Below are 22,530 nucleotides of genomic sequence, written 5' to 3'. Positions count from 1 at the left end.
TGCCTACAGCAGTCCCACTGCTCCTCCTCCACACAGCAGTCCACTGCTCCTCCACACAGCAGCCCACTGCTCCTCCCACAGCAGCCCACTGCTCCTCCTCTACACAGCAGCCCACTGCTCCTCCTCTACACAGCAGCCCACTGCTCCTCTACACAGCAGTCCACTGCTCCTCTACACAGCAGCCCACTGCTCCTCCTCTACACAGCAGTCCACTGCTCCTCCTCTACACAGCAGCCCACTGCTCCTCTACACAGCAGCCCACTGCTCCTCCTCTACACAGCAGTCCACTGCTCCTCTACACAGCAGCCCCGCCCCTACACACCCCACTGCTCCTCCACACAGCAGTCCACTGCTCCTCTACACAGCAGCCCACTGCTCCTCCTCCGCACAGCAGCCCACTGCTCCTCCTCACACAGCAGTCCACTGCTCCTCCTCCACAGCCCCACGCCCCACTGCTCCTCCTCCACACAGCAGTCCACTGCTCCTCTACACAGCAGCCCACTGCTCCTCTACACAGCAGCCCACTGCTCCTCCTCTGCACACAGCCCACTGCCTCCTCACACAGCAGCCCACTGCTCCTCCTCCACACAGCAGTCCACTGCTCCTCCTCTGCACAGCAGTCCACTGCTCCTCCTCCACACAGCAGCCCACTGCTCCTCCTCTGCCACAGCAGTCCCACTGCTCCTCCTCACACAGCAGCCCACTGCTCCCCTCTCACACAGCCAGCTCTCTGCTCCTCACACAGCAGCCCACTGCTCCTCCTCCGCACAGCAGCCCACTGCTCCTCCACACAGCAGCCCACTGCTCCTCTACACAGCAGCCCACTGCTCCCCCCCCCCCCCCCCCCCCCCCTCTCACAGCAGCCCACTGCCCTCCTCTCACACAGCAGTCCACTGCTCCTCCTACACAGCAGTCCACTGCTCCTCTCTACACAGCAGCCCACTGCTCCTCCTCCACACAGCAGCTCCACTTGCTCTCCTCTGCACACAGCCAGTTCCCACTGCTCCTCTCCTCCACACAGCAGTCCCACTGCTCCTCCTCTACACAGCAGCCACTGCTCCTCCTCTACACAGCAGTCCACTGCTCCTCCTCTACACAGCAGCCTCACTGCCTCCTCTACACAGCAGGCCCACTGCTCCTCCTCACACAGCAGACCTCACTGCTCCTCCTCCACACAGCAGTCCCACTGCTCCTCCTCTGCACAGCAGTCCACTGCTCCTCCTCTGCACAGCAGCCCACTGCTCCTCCTCCACACAGCAGTCCACTGCTCCTCCACACAGCAGCCCACTGCTCTCTCACACAGCAGCCCACTGCTCCTCCTCTCACACAGCAAGTCCCACTGCTCCTCCTCCACACAGCAGCCACTGCTCCTCCTCTACACAGCAGTCCACTGCTCCTCCTCACACAGCAGTCCATGCTCTCCTCCTCCACAGCAGCCCACTGCTCCTCCTCCACACAGCAGCCCACTGCTCCTCCTCCACACAGCAGCCCACTGCTCCTCCTCTACACAGCAGTCCACTGCTCCTCACACAGCAGCCCACTGCTCCTCCTCTACACTACAGCAGCACTGCTCTCTCACACATCAGCTCCCTGCTCCTCTGCACAGCAGCCCACTGCTCCTCCTACACAGCAGCCCACTGCTCCTCCTCTACACAGCAGCCCACTGCTCCTCCTCTACACAGCAGTCCACTGCTCCTCTACACAGCAGCCCACTGCTCCTCCACACAGCAGCCCACTGCTCCTCCTCTCACAGCACCCTGCTCCTCCTCACACAGCCCACTGCCCTCCCCACAGCAGCCCACTGCTCCTCCTCACACAGCAGCCACGCTCCTCTCCCAGCCCTGCCCTCTCACAGCAGCCCCTGCTCCTCCTTACACAGCAGCCCACTGCTCCTCCTCTGCACAGCAGCCCACTGCTCCTCTACACAGCAGCCCACTGCTCCTCTCACCCGCAGCCCACTGCCTCCTCTACACAGCAGCCCACTGCTCCTCCTCACAGCAGTCCACTGCTCCTCCTCTACACAGCAGCCCACTGCTCCTCCTACACAGCAGCCCACTGCTCCTCCTCTGCACAGCAGCCCACTGCTCCTCTACACAGCAGCCCACTGCTCTCTACACAGCAGCCACTGCCTCCTCTACACAGCAGCCCACTGCTCCTCCTCTACACAGCAGCCCACTGCTCCTCCTCACACAGCAGTCCACTGCTCCTCCACACAGCAGTCCACTGCTCCTCCTCTGCACACAGCCCCTCCTCCTCCACAGCAGCCACTGCTCCTCCTCCACAGCAGCCCACTGCTCCTCCTCCACAGCAGTCCACTGCTCCTCCACACAGCAGCCCACTGCTCCTCCACACAGCAGCCCACTGCTCCTCCTCTGCACAGCAGCCACTGCTCCTCCTACACAGCAGCCACTGCTCCTCCACACAGCAGCCCACTGCTCCTCCTCTGCACAGCAGCCCACTGCTCCTCCTCACAGCAGCCCCCCCCCCACGCAGCCCACTCTCCCCCCCCCCCCTCTCCTCCACACAGCAGCCCACTGCTCCTCTCACACAGCAGCCCACTGCTCCTCCTCTCCACACAGCAGCCCACTGCTCCTCTCCACAGCAGTCCACTGCTCCTCCTCCACACAGCAGCCCACTGCTCCTCCTCCACACAGCAGTCCACTGCTCCTCCTCTACACAGCAGCCCACTGCTCCTCTCCACACAGCAGCCCACTGCTCCTCCTCTACACAGCAGTCCACTGCTCCTCTACACAGCAGCCCACTGCTCCTCCTCCACACAGCAGCTCACTGCTCCTCTCTACACAGCAGTCCACTGCTCCTCCACACAGCAGCCCACTGCTCCTCCTCCACACAGCAGCCCACTGCTCCTCCTCCGCACAGCAGCCCACTGCTCCTCCTCTACACAGCAGTCCACTGCTCCTCCTCCACACAGCAGCCCACTGCTCCTCTACACAGCAGCCCACTGCTCCTCCCCACAGCAGCCCCTGCTCCTCCTCCCCACAGCAGCCCACTGCTCCTCCTCTGCCCACAGCAGTCACTGTCCTCCTCTACACAGCAGTCCACTGCTCCTCCTCTACACAGCAGCCCACTGCTCCTCCTCTGCACAGCAGTCCACTGCTCCTCCTCTGCACAGCAGCCCACTGCTCCTCCTCCCACAGCAGTCCACTGCTCCTCCTCTCACACAGCAGTCCACTGCTCCTCCTCTCACACAGCCCACTGCTCCTTCCCCACAGCAGCCCACTGCTCCTCCTCTACACAGCAGTCCACTGCTCCTCCTCTACACAGCAGTCCACTGCTCCTCCTCTACACAGCAGTCCACTGCTCCTCCTCTCACACAGCAGCCCACTGCTCCTCCTCACACAGCAGCCCACTGCTCCTCCTCCACACAGCAGCCCACTGCTCCTCCTCTACACAGCAGCCCACTGCTTCCTCCTCTCACACAGCAGCCCACTGCTTCCTCCTCTACACAGCAGCCCACTGCTCCTCTACACAGCAGCCCACTGCTCCTCCTCACAGCAGCCCACTGCTCCTCCTCCACACAGCAGCCCACTGCTCCTCTACACAGCAGCCCACTGCTCCTCCTCTAGCACAGCAGTCCACTGCTCCTCCTCTCCACAGCAGCCCACTGCTCCTCCTCCCACAGCAGCCCACTGCTCCTCCTCCACACAGCAGCCCACTGCTCCTCCTCTACACAGCAGCCCACTGCTCCTCCACACGCAGCCCACTGCTCCTCTACACAGCAGCCCACTGCTCCTCCCATCTGCCACAGCAGCCCACTGCTCCTCCTCTGCACAGCAGCACGCACACTGCTCCTCCTCACAGCAGCCACGCTCCTCCACTACCTCCTCACACAGCAGTCCACTGCTCCTCCTCAACACAGCCAGTGCCCACTGCTTCCTCCTCTAACACAGCAGCCCACTGCTCCTCTACATGCACAGCAGTCCACTGCTCCTCCTCTACACAGCAGCCCAACTGCTCTCTCCACACAGCAGCCCACTGCTCCTCTACACAGCGTCCCTCCCTCCTCTACACAGCAGTCCACTGCTCCTCTACACAGCAGTCCACTGCTCCTCTACACAGCAGCCCACTGCTCCTCCTCCACACAGCAGTCCACTGCTCCTCCTCTACACAGCAGTCCACTGCTCCTCCTCTACACAGCAGCATGTTCTCGCAGCATGCTCCTCCTCTACACAGCAGTCCACTGCTCCTCCTCTACACAGGCACAGCAAGTCCAACATGCGTCCTCCTCCACACAGCAGTCCCACTGCTCCTCCTCTACACAGCAGTCCACTGCTCCTCCTCTACACAGCAGCCCACTGCTCCTCTACACAGCAGTCCACTGCTCCTCCTCTACACAGCAGTCCACTGCTCCTCCTCTACACAGCAGCCCACTGCTCCTCCTCCACACAGCAGCCCACTGCTCCTCCTCCACACAGCAGCCCACTGCTCCTCCTACACAGCAGTCCACTGCTCCTCCACACAGCAGCCCACTGCTCCTCCACACAGCAGCCCACTGCTCCTCCACACAGCAGTCCACTGCTCCTCCACACAGCAGCCCACTGCTCCTCCTCTACACAGCAGCCCAAAGGGACAAACAGCTCCTCTGTCCAACTCTGAGGTGCAGGAAAGGAACACAGGTGGCATCTCCAGACCCGGAAGAGTCCCAGGCTGCTCTCAGGACCCTCCCAGCCAGCCTGCCAGGGCTGGAGGCTCAGACCTCACCTGGCATCCTGAGGAGGGTACTATTGGAGCTTTCCCTCTGGGAATTGTAAACATTGGAAACCCCAGTATATCAGGATCTTGTGAAGGGATAATCCTGTAGTTTTCTTTCTTTTTCCTTCTTCCTGTTTTGAGATAATGTCTCATGTATCCCAGGCTGGCTTCAAAAGCCCAACTATCAAAGGCTAGCCTTGAACTCCTGACCCTCTTGCTGCACTCTCCAATGCTGAAGTTTCAGATGTGCACCAGTTGTTGCTCTTGTTTGAGAGAGGGTTTAAAACCCTGTGGTCTAGGCTGACCTTGAACCTATGGCAATTCCCCTGCCTCCACCTCCCAAGGACTGATATTACCAATATTGCTACCTTTAAATGGTTTTCAACCCTGTTTTCTGGAACACTGGGGGGAGGGTACCCCCACACCTTTAATTCAGAGCACCCCCTCTCCGTTCACGTAGATGGTCCAATCTAGAACTTTATCTTAAAACAAGACTTGAAACTGTGGGGAAAAGAGCTGAAGTTGGGCATGATGGCGCACGCCTTGTAATTCCCACACTCAGGAAGCAGAGGCACGAGCATCATTTAAACTTTGAGACCCGCCTGGTCTACATAGTGACACCGTCTCAAGGAAACAAGAGGCAGGGACAGGGGATGTGGCTAAGTCAGTAGAATGCTTCCCAGGGCCGGGCGGTGGTGGCGCATGCCTTTAATCTCAGCACTAGGGAGGCAAAGACAGGCGCATCTCTGTGAGTTCAAGGCCAGCCTGGGCTACAGAGTGAGTTCCAGGACAACACCAAAGCTACAGAGAAACCCTGTCTCGAAAAACAAAAAAAAAAAAAAACAAACAAAAAAAAATGCTTCCCAGGCATGCATGAGGCCTTAGGTTCAATCCTCTCAGTACTGCAGAAGCTGAACATAGGTGTCCACGGCTGTAATCCCAGCACTGGGGAGGTGAATATGGGAGGCCCAGGAGTTCAAGGCCCTCCTCCGGTCTGTAATGAGCCTGAGGCTAGTTTGAGCTACATGAGATCTTGTCTCAAAAATGTAAAAACCGGGCAGGCTGGAGAGATGAGATGGCTCAGCTGTTAAAGTATTTGTTGCTCTTGCAGAGGAACCAGGTTCAGGTCCCAGCACTTACATGGTAGCTCTCAACTACCATGTAACTCCAATTCTAGGGGATCCAACACCCCTTTCTGGGCTCCACAGGTACCAGCACACACAATGTGCATATATATACATGCAGACAAACATTCATACCCATAAAATAATAAATTTTTTTAGACAGTCTCATTATGTAGCCCTTGGCTGGCCTGGAACTTGCTATGTAGACTAGGCTAACCCTAAACTCAGACTGCCCTGCTTCTGTGTGTCCTAAGTGCGGGAATTAAAGGCATTTGCCACCATGCAGGTCTGCACCCCTGCCCCCCAAAAAAATCTTAAGAAGAAAAAAAAAAGATGCCAAGCAGTGGTGGCGCACGCCTTTAATCCTAGCACTTGGGAGATAGAGCCAGGCAGATCTCTGTGAGTTCAAGGCCAGCCTGGTCTACAGAGAGAGATCTAGGACAGGCACCAAAACTACACAGAGAAACCCTGTCTTGAAAACAAACAAATAAAAGACTCAAAGCTGGCATGGTGGTACATATTGGTAACCCCAGCATTTAAAAGACTAAGACAGAAGGATGGCCTCAAGTTTGAGGCAATCCTGATCTACATAGTAAGTGCCAGGCTAGCCAGGGTTCCAGAGCATGACCCTGTCTAAGACAATATTTAACAGTCTCCACAATAAACTTGAAATCCTCTGGCTTAGTCCACTTAGGCACGTGGATTCCATGTGGCAAAATGGTTAAGTCTAGTTTGAGTTGCCGACCATATCTGTAACCTTCACCAAGTCACAGAGTTAGTGGACAATCCTCTCCAAACTGGTAAAACTGACTATAAGGGGACCACATGCGGTTATCTCTTTAAGCGCCTGGCACAGGCTAATCACTGGCCCAGAGAGGAACAGTGACTGGCCTGAGGTGCACAGCACCATCTCTCTCACACCGGGCCATCACACATTTGTTGATTCAGCAGACTGGCAGTCCATGTCCAGCGCTACCCTGAGGACCCAGAATGGACACTGCCATGGAAACCAACCTGGGCGCTGCTGGCCACGGTCCCCGCACAGAGCTCGATGACGAGGACTACTACCCTCAGGGCAGCTGGGACACAGTCTTTCTGGTAGCCTTACTGCTGCTGGGACTGCCAGCCAATGGGCTGATGGCATGGCTGGCTGGCTCGCAGGCCCGGCATGGGGCTGGCAGGAGACTGGCCCTGCTCCTGCTCAGCCTGGCTCTCTCTGACTTCTTATTCCTGGCAGCAGCGACTTTCCAAATCCTGGAGATCCAGCACGGAGGGCACTGGCCGTTGGGCACGGCCGCCTGCCGCTTCTACTACTTCCTATGGGGTGTGTCCTACTCCTCCGGCCTCTTTCTGTTGACAGCCCTCAGCCTGGACCGATGCTTGCTGGCGCTGTGCCCACGCTGGTACCCAGGGCGCCGCCCAGCCCGCCTGCCCCTCTGGGTGTGCTCTGGGGTCTGGGTGCTGGCCACACTCTTCAGTGTGCCCTGGTTGGTCTTCCCCGAGGCTGCTGTCTGGTGGTACGACCTGGTCATCTGCCTGGACTTCTGGGACAGCGAGGAGCTGCCTCTGCGGATGCTGGAGATCTTGGGGGGCTTCCTGCCCTTCCTCTTGCTGCTGGTGTGCCACGTGCTGACCCAAGCCACTGCCTGCAGGACTTGCTGTGGGCACCAGCCTAGGCCTATGGCCTGCCACGGTTTTGCCCGCGTGGCCAAAACCATTCTGTCAGCCTATGTTGTTCTGAGGCTGCCCTACCAGCTCGCACAGTTACTCTATCTGGCTTTCTTATGGGATGTCTACCCTGGGTACCTGCTCTGGGAAGCCCTGGTCTATTCTGACTACCTGATCCTGCTCAACAGCTGTCTGAGCCCCTTCCTGTGCCTGGCAGCCAGTGCTGATCTCCGGACCCTGCTGCGGGCTGTGCTCTCATCCTTTGCAGCTGCCGCCTGTGAGGAACGGCCTGGCAGCTTCACACCAGCCGAACCACAGACCCAGGTGGCCTCTGTGGGCTTGCCTCTGCCAGAACCAACAGCTGAAGGCCAGGCACGGTTGGATCCCTTGGTCCAGCCTCAGATGAATCCCTCTGTCCAGCCACAGTCAGATTCTGTGGTCCAGCCTGAGGTGAGCCCCTCAGTCCAGCCACAGTCAGATTCTGTGGTCCAGCCTGAGGCGAGCCCCTCAGTCCAGCCACAGTCAGATTCTGTGGTCCAGCCTGAGGTGAGCCCCTCAGTCCAGCCACAGTCAGATTCTGTGGTCCAGCCGAAGGCGGACTCCCTAACCAGCCACCACTGGATCCTGTAGTTCGACTTGAGGTGAACCCTTGTACCCAGCCACAGTTGGATCCCATGGCTCAACCTCAGATGAACCCTTCAGCCCAACCACAGTCAAATTCTGTGGTCGAGACTCAAGTGGACTCCTTGACCCAGCCACAGTTGGATCCTGTGGCCCAGCCACAGTCAAGCACGGAGGCCCAGACCCCTGCCTGTGGGGTTGAGTCAGCCTCTAATCCTGGTGAGGAAAGGTCCCCCAGCCCATCCCCAGATCCCACTCCTGGGGCCCCTGAGAACCTAGACAGACCAGCTGTTCCTGAGGAAGAAAGTCCTAGCAGTGTGCCGCCAAAAGAGGCCCCCAGCACCGGCCCTACTTGAGTGACAGGGAAGCCCAGGCCTTCCAGGGCAGCAGAAGAGTCAGAGAGAGCCAAGAAGCCGCTAGGCAGAGAGGTGGCAGCATGAAGAAACGCAGCAGGAAAACCCCCATTGATTCCCTTGAGGAGAAGTGAAACCAGTTAGCCAAAAGTCCCAGCCAGGGTGCTGTGAGTGTCTCCTCCCTGGTCTCACCAGGCTTTCCCATTACTACCCCAAAACACACACAGCCACCCAACATCCTTGAGCCGCTGAGGGTGGTCCTGCTGGGTTCTAGCCCTCAGGGCCCCCAGGGCCCCCAGTCCATGCTTTCCCCCTTATTGCCTCCATCCTGGTGGAGGAAGACAGCAGGGGGTACTTCCTCTGAGCTTGATCTGATGGCCCTCTAAGCCTTCCCTCACTTTCCCCATTCCAGTCTGGTTCTCTGGCTTGGGCACCAAATAGAAAAGTTCCAGTAGAGAGGGGAGGTGTCCAGCAGCCCACAGCCTAAATAAAGCAGGGGCCAGCTAGCCCAGCGTAGCCAAGCTGTCTGAGACATTCACCTGCCCCCAGCACACAGAGCCTGGGACAGGATTTCCCTAGCAAGGTGCAACCAAGAGTCAGGAGCAACCAGACAAAAGTGAGGAGCAGCCAAGCCTGGATTCAAATCCAGCTCTGCCACACCCTGGCTTGGTAACTGGGCATGCTTTGAGGGGCATTTGAGGATTAAATGAGAAAGTGAGTGTGGCACCTGCAGGAGCCAGGCCCACAGTGAAATTCTGGAGCAGACCTTTTCCTTCACTGACCTTTCCCTTCCCTGACATACAAAAATGGCCCTCCAGGGGCTGGACTGGAGGGCAGGAGGACAGCACCACCATCTGCCTGGAGCACCTGAGATCCTCTGATTACTTAGGTTGCAGACAAGCCTTGAGGGTGGGAGACTCAGAAATCTTCGAGGTCTGACTCCACTCAAGAGCCAAACTAAAGTCACCGGCCGCCAGCCCTCAGAGAGGGTCGGCCAGGATCTGGGGAAGCTGCGGGTGCAGAGTGTGCTGGAATGTGAACCCCAGGACACAGACAGGAGGCTGCCCGAAGGCAGAGAGCCCTGGGCACCGTGGTCCCAGGAAGGGCAAACGCTCCGGAAGTCAAAGCGCTGAGCCGGTTCTTCCCCTCCAGCTGCAGATGCTGCCAGGGGAAAACAAAACAGGAAGTGCAGGAAATTGTTTCCCACACACTTCTCTCCAGCCACCCCCTCTTCACCCAAACAAGGGTTCTCCTCCCAGCCCCTTGTGTTCTCAGATCGGGTCTCCCTCCCTTCCCCCCACCATCCTTTCCCATCCATGAGTGGCTGAGAGTCCGCCCTCAGCAGCAGGTGTCCATGACGGGGGGGGGGGGGGGGGGGGTAATTTACGCGAAGCTTTTGCCTGGGAAACTTGCATCATAAAAAGGCAAGGTGGCAGGCTGTACAGGCCAGCAGGGAGGCATGCAGTCAGATCTACATGTTTATTGCAAACTCCTTCTTAATGTCAATTTTCTGATCTGTAAGATGAGGGTAATGGGCCGGGTATGGCTAACTCCTGTAATCCCAGCACTCCAGATGCCAGGGGAGGAGTCGTCTAAATTCAAGGTCAGCCTGGGCTATATAGTGAGACTCTGGGTCAAAAAAGCAAGGGCTGGTGGGACCGGAGGGATGGCTCAGCAGCTAAGAGCTTATAATATTCTTGTAAAGGACCAAAGTTGGTTCTCAACACCCGCATGTGGCAACTTACACACATGAAACTCCAGCTCTAGGGGATCCAATGCCCCCTCTGGTTTCCATGGGCACCTGTACATACGTGTGCACATATACACATGTAAACAGATACACATATAAATTGAATTAAATAAATCTAAAGAAAAGAAAAAAGGAGGGGTAGAAATATGACTCAATAGTAGGGTGCTTGCCTGAAACATTCAAAGCCCTGGGCTCAGTTACCAGCACTGCAAATAATGGATGTTATGTTCTCTTGCTGGTGATTACAAGTATGGGGGACACACGTGAGAAGGCCACAGAGTGGCCATGGCAGTTTCCAGGTATAACGGCAGCCTGATGGGGTGACAGGCACCGTCTTAGTCACTGTTCTATGGCTATGGAGAGATACTTTGACCAAGGCAACTCTTAGAAAAGAAAGTAACTGGGAGCTGGGTGGCGGTGGTGGCGCACGCCTTTAATCCCAGCACTCAGGGAGGCAGAGGCAGGTGGATCTCTGTGGGTTTGAGGCCAGCCTGGTCTACAGAGTGAGATCCAGGATGGGCTCCAAAACTACACTGAGCTTGCTTGTAGTTTCAGAGGCTTAGTCCATGATCATCATGGCAGGAAGCATGGCGGCAGGCATGATGCTGGAGAAGTAGTTGAGAGCTGCATCCTGATCTTAGTCAGAGAGTGAACTTGGCCTGGCATGGGCTTTTTAAACCTCAAAGCCCACCCCAGTGACACACCTCCTCCAACAAGACCACATCTACTCCAACAAGGCCACACCTCCTAATCCTCCTAATCCCAGAGTTCCTCTCCCTGGTGACCTAAGCATTCAAATATCTGAGCCTATGGGGGCCGTTCTTATTCAAACCACCACAGGCAACAATGCCAGTGGGAGAGATATTTCTGAAGTATTTGTTGAATTAATTCCTCTAACAGATTATATATATATATTTGGTTTTTGAGACAGCGTTTCTCTGTGTGTAGTCCTGGCTGTCCTGGAACTCATTTTGTGGACCAGGCTGGCCTCGAACTCCAGAGATCTGCCAGCCTCTGCCTAAAGGCATGTGCCACCACCACCAGGCTCTAACAAATACTTAACGATCATTTACCAGATAGCTTTCTGACCAGCCTTCCATTTTAGAGACACGCGTTTTGGGTTCAGAGTGTCTCTCCGGGTTGTTGGGCTCTGGCTCTACCATGCATTCACTGTGTGGCCTTCAGCAAAGCTCTTAGACTTTTGGGGACTTACTTTGCCCATTTGTAAAAAAACAGGTATTATAATGACTGGCCTCTCTGCTTGGCTCTTTGGTAGAGAGTAAGTCTTCAATCACTCGACAGCCATTAATTTGATATGCTAATGGACACCCTGAGACCAAAGGAGGCCTAGGTCAGAGCCCTCCTGGCAGGTAGCCTGGGCACCCATTATTCATCTTCTTACGCTGTCATGGTGCCTCCTCCACAGGAAAAGTTCACCTTCCCCTTGTCCCTGCCCATTTGCTGGAGTTCACAGTCTGCAAGGGCAGAGCCTGGATTTCTGTCTCCCTTGGGGCACTCCACAGTGACCCTCTCCCTTCTCCTGACAGAGGTCCCAAAGCCTCCTCAACATCAGGTCAGAGAATAAATAACTTCCCTGCCACCAACTGTGACCCACCCACAAGCGCTACCTCTCAGGGAGTGAGCCAGTCCCACCTCCAAGGGACTCAGGGAGTCTCACCCATGCGGGAGAATTGCTCCTCAGAAGGAAGAGCTGCACCCTGGGAAGCTGACAGGATAAAGAGCAGTTTTCCTAGTGGCCCACAGAACAGGTTTGTTTGTGTTAGAGAAGATGGAGACCTGAGTCTCCAGCATCCAGCTCAGGGAACACAAGGGGACTTGTTGCCTTCTGGGGGACTCCTTCCTCCAGGTGAGATCCCTGTGGTTGGTTTGTTTGTTTTTTGTTTTCCCCAAAGGAACCAGATGTTGGTTCTGAGGACTGTGAATATGAATATTTCTCAATTCTATATTCAGGCCGACTGCTCATTTATTCATCCAGGACCAAGTGGTTTTAAGCTGGGTGCTGGGTCTGGGTGGGGTCTCCTTCTGGGCACCGGAAGACAGAGGGGGTCATGACAAAGTCCTTGTCTTTTGTTTGCTGACAGGAATCTTGGCAGGGTGCCAACTACTCACACAGTGTAGCCTCTGGGACTGAGAGCAACAGATGGGAATAAGGACAGTCACTGGGTGAGAGGGAAGGCCCAAAGGGCCCTCAGGGGAGGTGACACTTGAGCCTGGAGTCACTGAAGGATGAGGCCTTCTCAAGGCCAGGGAGAGCTTCCAGAAGAGAAAGGGGACAGGGTGTGCTGGCCTGAGGTGGGAGTGGAGGTCTGGTGTCATTAGACACATGCTGAGGACAGTGGTGGATGTCCTGGGACAGGTGGCAGGGGTCAGACAGGAATTCTAGGAGAGGAACGTGGGAACTGTGGATTTAATGTGAAGTGGGGTGATGTAGGAGGGGAGGGATATGGAACTGTAACCACCTGGCCTGATGTGGGCTTCCTACAGAACCCTGCTACCCAGTCAAGCCACACTCCTGCCTGCCTGGGTCCAGGGTTTATGAACAGTGAGAAATCCAGTCTTTGGAAATAACAAACTAAGACTGAATCCCAGCTGGGAGGCCTCAGTCAAGCACTTGTCCCGTCCCGGCCTGTTTCTTCAGAGTGTGGTGGGCACTGAAAAGGGACACAAGCCCACCTACCCTCCCACACACAGTGGGGGCTTCATGCCTGCTAAACAGAAGCACTTCTTACCTCTGCTCTTGCCTCCCCCCACATCCCTGTTCTCTTTCTGGGAAAGACATCCGCCCATCACCACTGGTCACCCAGGGAGGTAGGCACAGAGGAAGGAATGCTACCCTGTGGGTCCTAAGGGGGCACCTAAGTCCTCCAGGATGAGACAAGATAGGGTGAATCTGAGGAGGCAAATCCAGGCTCTGAAGAGACGGAAGAAAGAAAGAAAGTGCATGGGATCCACAGGTCATCTTCTACATCGATTTTTACTAAGCCCAAGCAGGAGCCACGGGTGGATGTATGACGGACTTCCACTTCTTCCATTTATACAGTTGACTGACATCATGCACTCCCAGCCTTGAAACTGGCACCTCTGGCTGGGTGTGGTGGCACATGCCTTTAATCGCAGCACTTGGGAGGCAGACGCAGGTAGGCAGACCTTTGAGTTCTGTGCCAGTTCCAGGCCAGCCAAGTGTGCATAGTAAGAATCTGTCTCAAACACAAAACAAAAAACACGTGAAAACGCTGGAGGCGGAGCGAGAGGATCCTGGCCAGCAGCACTGGGTAGGGAAATCGGAGGGCAAGTTTCACTCTTCCCCAGGAGACTCCTCCGGCTGTACCTGTGCACCTGTGCGGTAGTTCCTACCAGGTCCGCCCGGTGCAACGCGGCTGGCCGACGGCCGAGCGACCAGGCCTCGCCCCGTGGGCGGGGCATGACAAACCCCCGCCTTCTGCGCGTGACCTGCCCCGCCCCCGCCCCACTCCTCTGTCACTTCCTGATTCCCGCTTCCTGCTTCCCAGAGGCCGGGATCTGGAGCCGCCCGAGGTCGCCGCCGCAGTCCCCGGCGCCCCTGGCGAGCGGTGAGCGGTGAGCGGTGAGCGATGAGAGCTGCAGGGCCGAAATAGGGGCGCAGACGTGGGCCTGGGGCGGGGGGCGTGATCCCGAAGAGCGCGTTCCCTCCGCGGCGCCCCACCCTCATTCCCAAACCCTCCCTCCCCCCAAGTCGCCCATCTCTCCTTTCCTGGGCAGGAATCTTTGGAAGTTGGGTCCCTGGTTCTCCTTGGACCGTGCTCCGAGGCCACTTTGAGGACCTGGCAGCATCCTCGCGACCCCTGTTCTGCCAGGGTCCCTAGGCCAGACTTCCTGCAGCTCTTTGCATTTTGCCTGGGACCCAGCTGAGGCCTAGTAGGAAGACCAAGCCCCTTTTGCTGCCTCTTCTTTCTTCCCATCACCCAGCCTCCAAACTCTTGTCATGTAAAGCTGCTTGGAACCAGTTGGGACCTACAGAAGATCTAAGCTCTGTCTTCCTTACAGCAGCATACACACACACACACACACACACACACACACACACACCCCAGAGCCACGGACGGGCTTGGAAAGAAGAGTCTGTCGGTCTTCAACTACAAACCCACTCTGTAACTGGGGAACCTGGAGCTCCCAGTGTCATTGTGACCAATTCCTTGGTGGCATGGCTCTGTGTGTCTCTTTGGAGGGCCAGAGCTGATCCAGGTGTCTCTGCCCTGCAGACATGTCCTTCCGAAAAGTGGTACGACAGAGCAAATTCCGGCATGTGTTCGGACAGCCAGTCAAGAACGACCAGTGCTACGAGGACATTCGAGTGTCCCGGGTGACCTGGGACAGTACCTTCTGCGCGGTCAACCCCAAGTTCCTGGCGGTGATTGTGGAAGCCAGTGGTGGGGGTGCATTTATGGTGCTCCCTCTGAGCAAGGTGGGCCTCCGTGGGTCGGGGTGGAGAGGGGGAACAAGGACACGATGGCCACACCTGTGGGCAGGGCAGGTTTTGCCATTTCTTGGCCTGTGGCTACTGCTGGACGAGTCGTAATCCAGATTTACTGCCCGGGAGGTGCTGGGGCAAGCAGAAGTGTTTATTGCACCGAGTCTGGATAGGAGGCTGCAGGCATTTCCTGCACAGACTCACAGCTGGGCCACCAGGAACCAGGGTAGTCACGTCATTGCTACACCGTGGAGGGGTCACAGATGCTGGGAGGAATGGACACCGGGGCTTTTGGTTCTCTTCTCACTGCACCTTAATGCCTACAGACAGGCCGTATTGACAAGGCCTACCCGACAGTGTGTGGGCACACGGGACCTGTTCTGGACATTGACTGGTGTCCCCACAATGACGAAGTCATTGCCAGTGGCTCAGAGGACTGCACAGTCATGGTGAGCCTAGGACGCGAATGAGGGTCTCGGGGTGTGGCTGACGGATGCTGGCAGCGGGGCAGGCCTGAGCCCATCCTCCCTCTCCACACCACAGGTATGGCAGATTCCAGAGAATGGGCTGACCTCCCCTCTGACTGAGCCAGTGGTGGTACTTGAGGGGCACACCAAGCGTGTGGGCATCATCACCTGGCACCCCACAGCCCGAAACGTGCTCCTCAGTGCAGGTCTGCACCGCTCCCTGCCCCTTCGTACCTCTCACAGGCCAAGCTAACAGATGGGGAAACTGAGACCTACAAAGAGGGAGACCCAGTTCCGTGCCAGAGGAGTGGGCAGAGTGGGGCTAGCGGGCTGATGGCCCCACCTCTGCGTGCCTGGGCCTGGCAGAGCTGATGGTCGCTTGCCCGCCAGGTTGTGACAATGTGGTGCTCATCTGGAATGTGGGCACTGCCGAGGAGCTGTACCGCCTAGACAGCCTGCACCCTGACCTCATCTACAACGTGAGCTGGAATCGCAATGGGAGCCTCTTCTGCTCAGCTTGCAAGGACAAGAGTGTCCGCATCATCGACCCCAGGCGGGGCACCCTGGTGGCAGTAGGTATCCCCGGAGGGCAAGGATGGCAGTGTGTAGGCCCAGGGTCTTCATCTACACTGCACTGACTACCTGTCCGTCCTACAGGAGCGGGAGAAGGCTCATGAAGGGGCCCGGCCCATGCGGGCCATCTTTCTGGCCGATGGCAAGGTGTTCACCACCGGTTTCAGCCGCATGAGTGAACGGCAGCTGGCACTCTGGGACCCAGTGAGTGATGTAGCCAGCCTAAGGCAGGCAGGCTTGAGACCTGGGCCTCACCCTAGGAGCCTCCTCCTGGGCCAGGCAGACAGAGATCAGCATGGAGGAGAAGCCTGCACTGCTTAGATCCTCAGCCTGGCCCTTGAGACTTGAGGACCTTCCCAGCCCCTCCCTTCCCTGTCTCCAGCTCTCTGGCTCTCCCTGACATTCCTCCAGTGTCTCGCACATTCTTCTCTCTGCTTGCACAAACCAGAAAGGTACCCTCCTCCTGGGAGCTCCCAGACCCTGCCCTGCTACGCTCCATCTCTCAGCAAAGTGAACTCCAAGGCCCCTCTGAGGCCTGGGCTGGTACCATCTGGCCCTTCGGCCTTCCTGTAACCAGACTTTCTCAGCACTTGCCTCTCTGTTTGGGAATGGTCTTAAGGCCTGGAGAGGGCTGGGAAAGTGGGACCTGGTAATGGAGAAAACCATTAGTATGTTGGGGAGTGTTGCTGCCTGCTATGTGAGACTGGCTGAGGCCAGTCCTGGAGGGTTTGGAGTGAGAAGATTCTGACTTGGCCCAATTGTCCCCCATGTGCTTAGGAAAACCTTGAGGAACCCATGGCGCTGCAGGAGCTGGATTCAAGCAATGGGGCTCTGCTGCCCTTCTATGACCCAGACACCAGTGTGGTCTATGTCTGTGGCAAGGTAAGGCTCGGCGGGGCAGCAGACTGGGGCTGAGAGGCAGGGAAGGGGTCTGGTCAAGTGCTGAACTTCCTTACTCCCACAGGGTGACTCCAGCATCCGGTACTTTGAGATCACAAATGAGCCCCCCTACATCCACTTCCTGAATACATTCACCAGCAAAGAACCCCAGAGGGGTATGGGTAGCATGCCCAAGAGGGGCTTGGAGGTCAGCAAGTGTGAAATTGCCCGGTAAGAAGGTCCTCTGAGGCAGCTCTCTATAGGCAGAGTTTATTTGAAGACCCAGCCAGGATGGAGGGTGGGGGGATCAGGCTGAGCAAGGCCAGGTCATCAGCATCCACAGTAAGAGGTCAGATTGTGGAGGCTAAGTTGGGTATGGTGCCTGCCATATATCTGTTACCCAAACATTTGGGAGTTAGGAGGACTGCAAGTACAGAGGCCAGCCTGGGCTACATAGTAAGTTCAAGGTCAGTCTGAGCTATATAGCAAGAACCTGTCTCAAACAAAAACCAAGGAAAGGGCTGGCGATGTTGCTCAGTTGGCGGAGCGCCTAGCATAAAGCCCAGGGTTCCGCCCCAGCTCTGTAACACAGAATCTGCACATCCCTGTAATTTACTCAGGAGGTGGAGCTGGGAGAAGTGCATAGTCATCCTTAGCTCTATAATGAGTTCGAGGCCAGCCTGGGATACATGAAACCATGTTTCAAAAAATAAAGGGAGTAGCACAGGCCTTTAATCCCAGATTCTTGCAGAGGCAGGCTGATCTCCATGAGTTTGAAGCAAGGATGGTCTACATAGTGAGTTTCAGACTTCTAAGGCACACAATGAGACCCTGTCTCCAGAAAAAGAAAAAAAGAAAAGAAAAATCACAATCAAGTTGCCTAGGGTCACTCTAGAGGAACCCTTGAGATAGGGAGACCACAAGCCTCGTTCGTGGAGTCTCAGGCCAGCATGTGGAAGTGTCCGGGTGAGGAAACTAGAGAGCTGTAGGGGTTCCACCGTGGCTCTCCTCCCTTTTCCAGGTTCTACAAGCTGCATGAGCGCAAGTGTGAGCCGATTGTCATGACTGTGCCAAGAAAGGTGAGGCTGCTGTGACCCGTCCACCCACTCTTCCACCAGGGCAATGGGAGAGGCTGGTACAGGAGGTGGAGGGATGACTCGGGGTGAGCTGAGGCCCTGCGGTGACGGAGGCCAGGCACATGAGAGCAGGGTGCCAGGGATAGAGGGCCTCCCATAGGAGGAAGGACCGACAGTAGGTTTGGGATGGTGCTCTGTGGGGGATGGGGCTAGAGGGACAGGGCCCTGGCCATGAATCTCACTGGGAGGGGCCTGGCCGCATGCGCCTTGGCCCCAGATGCCCAGCCAGGAGCCTGGAACACATTCCCACTGTCCTCCAGTTGCTCTTCACAGACTTAGTGTGCCAGGCATGCCCTGGAACCAAGCCCACAGTCCATCCGAGGGGCACAGATGTGGCTCACAGGACTCACAGAGCCGTATAACTGGCCCTTGTGGTCTGCTGGAAAGGGTGCCAGCAAGGGTTGTGCCAGGGAAGATCAGGCAAGACTTCAGTGGGAACATTCAAAAAGAGAGTGAAAAGGGAGATTTGAACTTGGAAGGTCCCTGGGCGTCAGGCCTTTGGAGGATGGGTTGGTAAGAGTACAGGTCAGGCAGGGCGGTGGTGGTGCGCACCTTTAATCCCAGCACTCAGGAAGCAGAGGCAGGCGGATCTCTGTGAGTTCGAGGCCAGCCTGGGCTACAGAGTGAGTTCCAGGACAGCCAGAGCTACAGAGAGGAACCTTGTCTCAAAAAAGAAAAACAAGCAAACAAAAGAGTACAAGTCAGGAGGATGTGGAGGACACAGCCACTCAGAGACCAGATGTGAGACCCCTGGTAGGGCCCTCACCTGATTCTGACCTCCCCTTCCTGGTGCGCAGTCTGACCTCTTCCAGGATGACCTGTACCCTGATACAGCCGGACCTGAGGCTGCTCTTGAGGCAGAGGATTGGGTGAGCGGGCAGGATGCTGATCCGATCCTGATCTCACTACGGGAAGCCTATGTGCCCAGCAAACAGCGGGACCTGAAGGTCAGCCGGCGAAATGTGCTATCGGACAGCCGGCCTGCCAGTTCCAGCCGCCCTGGACCCTCCACAGCTACCACAATTACTGATGTTCCCAGTGGCATCTTTGCTGGGGCTGGTGTATGTGTCCTACATTTGGGGGTGCTACCCAATTGGCTGGGCCTCAGGCCTCTCCCATAGGGGTGAGTTGTGGTTGGTGGCCTCTGACTCCCATATGTCCTTGCAGGAATCTGGGAAACTGGAAGAGGTGATGAAGGAGCTCCGGGCGCTTCGGGTGCTGGTCAAGGAGCAGGGGGAGCGGATCAGCCGCCTGGAGGAGCAGCTGGGCCGCATGGAGAATGGGGATACATAGGACCACCAGGGACCTGCTCCCGACACTGCTTCCCCCTCCTCCTCCACCCCTTCTCACCTAGCTTCTGTGGCCAGGCCGCACCAGGCAGTTTGTGCTCAGTGCCTCTTGGGCAGGTCATGACCAGTTTGCACCTCTCCACAGCCTGGGGCCGGGTGGGAAGCACCACCTGGCTTTTGGAAGATTTTTGTACCAAGGCAAACTCCTAAGTACTTCAAGGGACCATCTTCTCAACCTGCCCAGCCCACTGCCCCCTCCTCAGAGAAAGCAGAGATGGTTCTATATTTTCATTCTAAATAAAGTGCTCTTTCTAAAGCCAGGTTTGACCTGCTGCCGTGGAGGGTCAGGGGGTGGGATGCTACCAGGAAGGGGAGCTGCAAACTATGTGGGAAGTAGCCCCTGCATTCCTGAATTTCCCTATGCAGAGAAACCGAGGCAAAAAGGCTAGAGACGGATGTGAGAGATGGTTAGTAGATAAAACGACTTGCTGAGCAAGCCTGATGGCCCGAATTCGATCCTGGAACCCACAGTAGACAGGTAGATAACCCCCTTCTATACCCACACATGCACACAGTTGGCTTTTGTTTGAGACATGGTTCCCTCTGTGTAGCCCTGGCCATTCTGGAACTCACTCTAGACCAAGGTGGCCTGGAGCTCAGAGATCCACCTGCCTCTGCCTCCAAAGTGCTGGGATTAAAGGCGTTCCCCACCACTGCCTGGCTTAGTTTTTTTGTGTTTGGTTTTTGGAGACAAGATTTATGTAACAGCCCTCGCTTGTCCTGGAATTTGCTTTGTAGACCAGGCTGGCCTTGAACTCAGAGATCTGCTTGCCTCTGCCTCTTTTTTTTTTTTTTTTTAATATATTTTATTTTATTTTTATGTGCATTTGTGTTCTTGCAATGGGTGTTGGGGTCCCCTGAAACTGGAGTTACAGACAGGTGTGAGCTGCCATGTGGGTGCTAGGAATTGAACTCTGGGTCCTCTGGAAGAAGTCAGTGCTCTTAACCCCTGAGCCATCTCTCCAGCCCTTGTTTTGTTTTTTTTTTTTGTTTTTTTTTTGTTTTTTCGAACAGGTTTCTCTGGTAGCCAGGTACACAGCTGCTCGTCAAGAGTCCCAGGCATTGCTCCAAAAGATAGAAACAGGAGGATCTCCTTGAGTTCTAAGCCAGCCAGAGCTCCATAGTACATAGGTGGGTGTCCTGCTTTGAGTTAGATGCACACTTCCTCTCTTTGGAGTTGTGGTCACAGATCCTGTGGCTATAACCTCACCTAGAGAGGCCTGGGAAGATTTGGTATGGGTCTGGGTGATCCTGAGAGGCCGAGACCCCACAAGGGTCCTGTGATAGGCAAGAGTGGGTGGGGTGTTTCTGGCAGGAAACGGAAGTGCCAGTAACTTCTACACTAGTTAGTATACTCGAGAGCTCCGGGCTCACTTCTCACTCAGCACAGCCAGAGTCAGAGGTGGGTGCCTACGCGAAGGCCATCGGATCAATGGTAAGCTGTGGAGCCCTCTGGGTTCTTGGGGCACAGTGGGCTGGAGGTGGATTATTGAGGTTCCAGGAGCTAAGGAAGGGTCCCATCACAAGAGACCTGGGATAGCAAGGCCCAGGACTAACATGGGGTGAAACCTAGCCTTCACCTCAGAGCTGGGCTCTCTGGAATTCAGGGCAGGCCCTACCGTACCTCACTCTAGGTCTAGGCTTACTCCAAGACCCTTGGGATAATCCCTCATCTGGTCCCCTCATGAGCTGAGTTTGGGTGTAACTCCTTCCCTGGAGCCTGGTGTGCTAGGGGAGGCTTGTACCCAGCACCCCTCCCCCACCCCTGCTACCACACCCCCCACCTGCTTTGTTCCAACCGCAGGCTTCCTCTGATAGCTACACATGCTACCCCAAACTGAGTCGGGCCCTGCATGCCTGAGGCCCTCCAGGGCAGAATGGGGAGCTGAACGGAAACTCTGCAGTTGGGGCAGCCCGTGGTTGGGAGGAGGGGTTTCAAAGACCCCCATCCTAGGACCAGCCATCCTCTGAGTTGGTCTAGATATTTCCATCATGGCCTCCAGAGGGCCACCTGCCTCTCATGCCCTTCAGCTCCCTCCACTGCCCAGGCGGGCCATTTACCACACCCAGCTAATGCCCATTGGGTATCTGTGCCACCACGGTTCTGGGTGCTGCCATTCCTCCAACCCCATCATCTAGGAGCTTATTCTGGTGGGAAAGGCAACAGAACAGATAATAGATTTTTCTTCGCTGGGATTTGGTGGGAAAAGAGTAATTAAGGGACCTGAGTCAGACCAGGTAGTATAGAGGTCTGGTAGCACCGCATCAGCAAGGCCCAGGCCATGGCAAGCAGGTAGCCTTGGGCTGTGAGACCACAGCATCTGAACAGAGGGCCAGCCAGGGCACAGGCCTCAGGCGGCGGCAGGCCAGGGGCAATGAGAAGTGGATTACAGGGTTGAGTTGAAGTGATCTCACTAGGGCAAGGCCTTGACCAAATAAGGGTTGGGGATTTTCTGCTTGACTGTCCCTGTTTTGCCTGAAGCTACTAAGGACCGTGTCAGAGATGAGAGATGGCTGGGTTCATGGCTAACAACTCCTCCCTACTGTCTCCCACAGGCTCTGCCTGGTCCCCTCCGATGGAGGGTGCTGTTGGCCCTGCCAGGGGCCTTGGCCTCGGGGGTGGGCACGGAGGACGGTGCGGGCTCCAGCGCTGTCACCATCGTCCTGCTGTTCCTGCTCCTCCTGCTGCTGGTCACTGCCCTGGCCTTGGCCTGGCGCCGCCTCAGCCGTGTCTCAGGGGGCTACTACCACCCAGCTCGCCTGGGTGCCGCCGTGTGGGGCCACACCCGCCGCCTGCTCTGGGCCAGCCCTGCAGGCCGCTGGCTTCGGGCCCGCACTGAGCTGGGATCCCCAGAGGAACCGGAGCAGCAAGAGGACGAACAGGATGCCGAGGAGGATTTCATGATGGACGGTGGCCCCGAGGAAGCGGGTCCCCAGGAAGAGGAGCAGCGGTGTGAGGCAGGAGCTCAAGCAAAGCAGGGCCCAGAAGCACAGGACACAGACAGTGAAGGGGGCCTGGACCTCAGCTCTCAAGTTCCTGTGGGCCCAGGCAGCAGCGCTGAGGCCCTTCTGAGTGACCTGCACGCCTTTTCAGGCAGTGCAGCCTGGGATGACAGTGCCAGGAAGGCAGGGGGCCAGGGCCTCCATGTCACCGCACTGTAGGAGCCAGCTTGTGCTCCTGTCCCTGCCCCAGCCCCTGACTCTCTCTCTTCCCATGTTGTCCTGATGAAACACGAGCCGCCCCGGACCTTCATCATCCCACCCTCACCTGCAGCTTCTCAGACTGCCACCCGACCAGTTTCCCAGAGTGTGTGCCCCTACACACACACACACACACACACACACACACACACACACACACACACACACGGCAGACACTGAAATAAAACTTGTCAAGTCCTGAGATCTCTTGTGTCCTGGAGTCCAGCG

The 22,530-nt window shown here is 56.6% G+C and overlaps 3 protein-coding genes across 6 annotated transcripts; all 3 read left to right on the top strand.

Annotated features, from left to right (window-relative positions):
- The first annotated feature begins 6,827 nt into the window (after positions 1-6,827).
- On the top strand, positions 6,828-8,482 carry Gpr152 (G protein-coupled receptor 152). The gene is made up of 2 exons (XM_028860643.1): positions 6,828-7,940; positions 8,171-8,482. The coding sequence occupies exons 1-2, from the start codon at positions 6,828-6,830 to the stop codon at positions 8,480-8,482; spliced, it is 1,425 nt and encodes a 474-aa protein (XP_028716476.1).
- Positions 8,483-13,716: 5,234 nt separating this feature from the next.
- Positions 13,717-19,361, top strand: Coro1b (coronin 1B). Of its 4 annotated transcripts, none has more exons than XM_028860647.2 (11): positions 13,717-13,819; positions 14,489-14,691; positions 15,024-15,146; positions 15,241-15,370; positions 15,555-15,736; positions 15,822-15,941; positions 16,515-16,619; positions 16,702-16,847; positions 17,638-17,695; positions 18,550-18,813; positions 18,920-19,045. In XM_028860647.2, exons 2-11 carry the CDS (start codon positions 14,491-14,493, stop codon positions 19,043-19,045), a joined length of 1,455 nt encoding a protein of 484 aa, XP_028716480.1. In that variant the 5' UTR covers positions 13,717-13,819; positions 14,489-14,490. The 4 variants fall into 4 exon arrangements, with proteins under 4 accessions (XP_028716480.1, XP_028716479.1, XP_037064348.1 ...); XM_028860646.2 differs by having other exon boundaries at positions 13,725-13,826; XM_037208453.1 differs by having other exon boundaries at positions 13,726-13,833; positions 18,920-19,361.
- A 944-nt stretch (positions 19,362-20,305) lies between these two features.
- On the top strand, positions 20,306-22,506 carry LOC114686000 (protein tyrosine phosphatase receptor type C associated protein). The gene is made up of 2 exons (XM_028860649.2): positions 20,306-20,536; positions 21,658-22,506. The coding sequence occupies exons 1-2, from the start codon at positions 20,534-20,536 to the stop codon at positions 22,261-22,263; spliced, it is 609 nt and encodes a 202-aa protein (XP_028716482.1). The 5' UTR covers positions 20,306-20,533; the 3' UTR covers positions 22,264-22,506.
- Positions 22,507-22,530: the final 24 nt, after the last annotated feature.

Source organism: Peromyscus leucopus, chromosome 1 (assembly GCF_004664715.2).
Source record: "Peromyscus leucopus breed LL Stock chromosome 1, UCI_PerLeu_2.1, whole genome shotgun sequence".
Classification (NCBI taxonomy): Eukaryota; Metazoa; Chordata; class Mammalia; order Rodentia; family Cricetidae; genus Peromyscus; species Peromyscus leucopus.
Note: the sequence above shows the minus strand (reverse complement) of the source record. Positions and strands in the feature narration are given on the sequence as shown.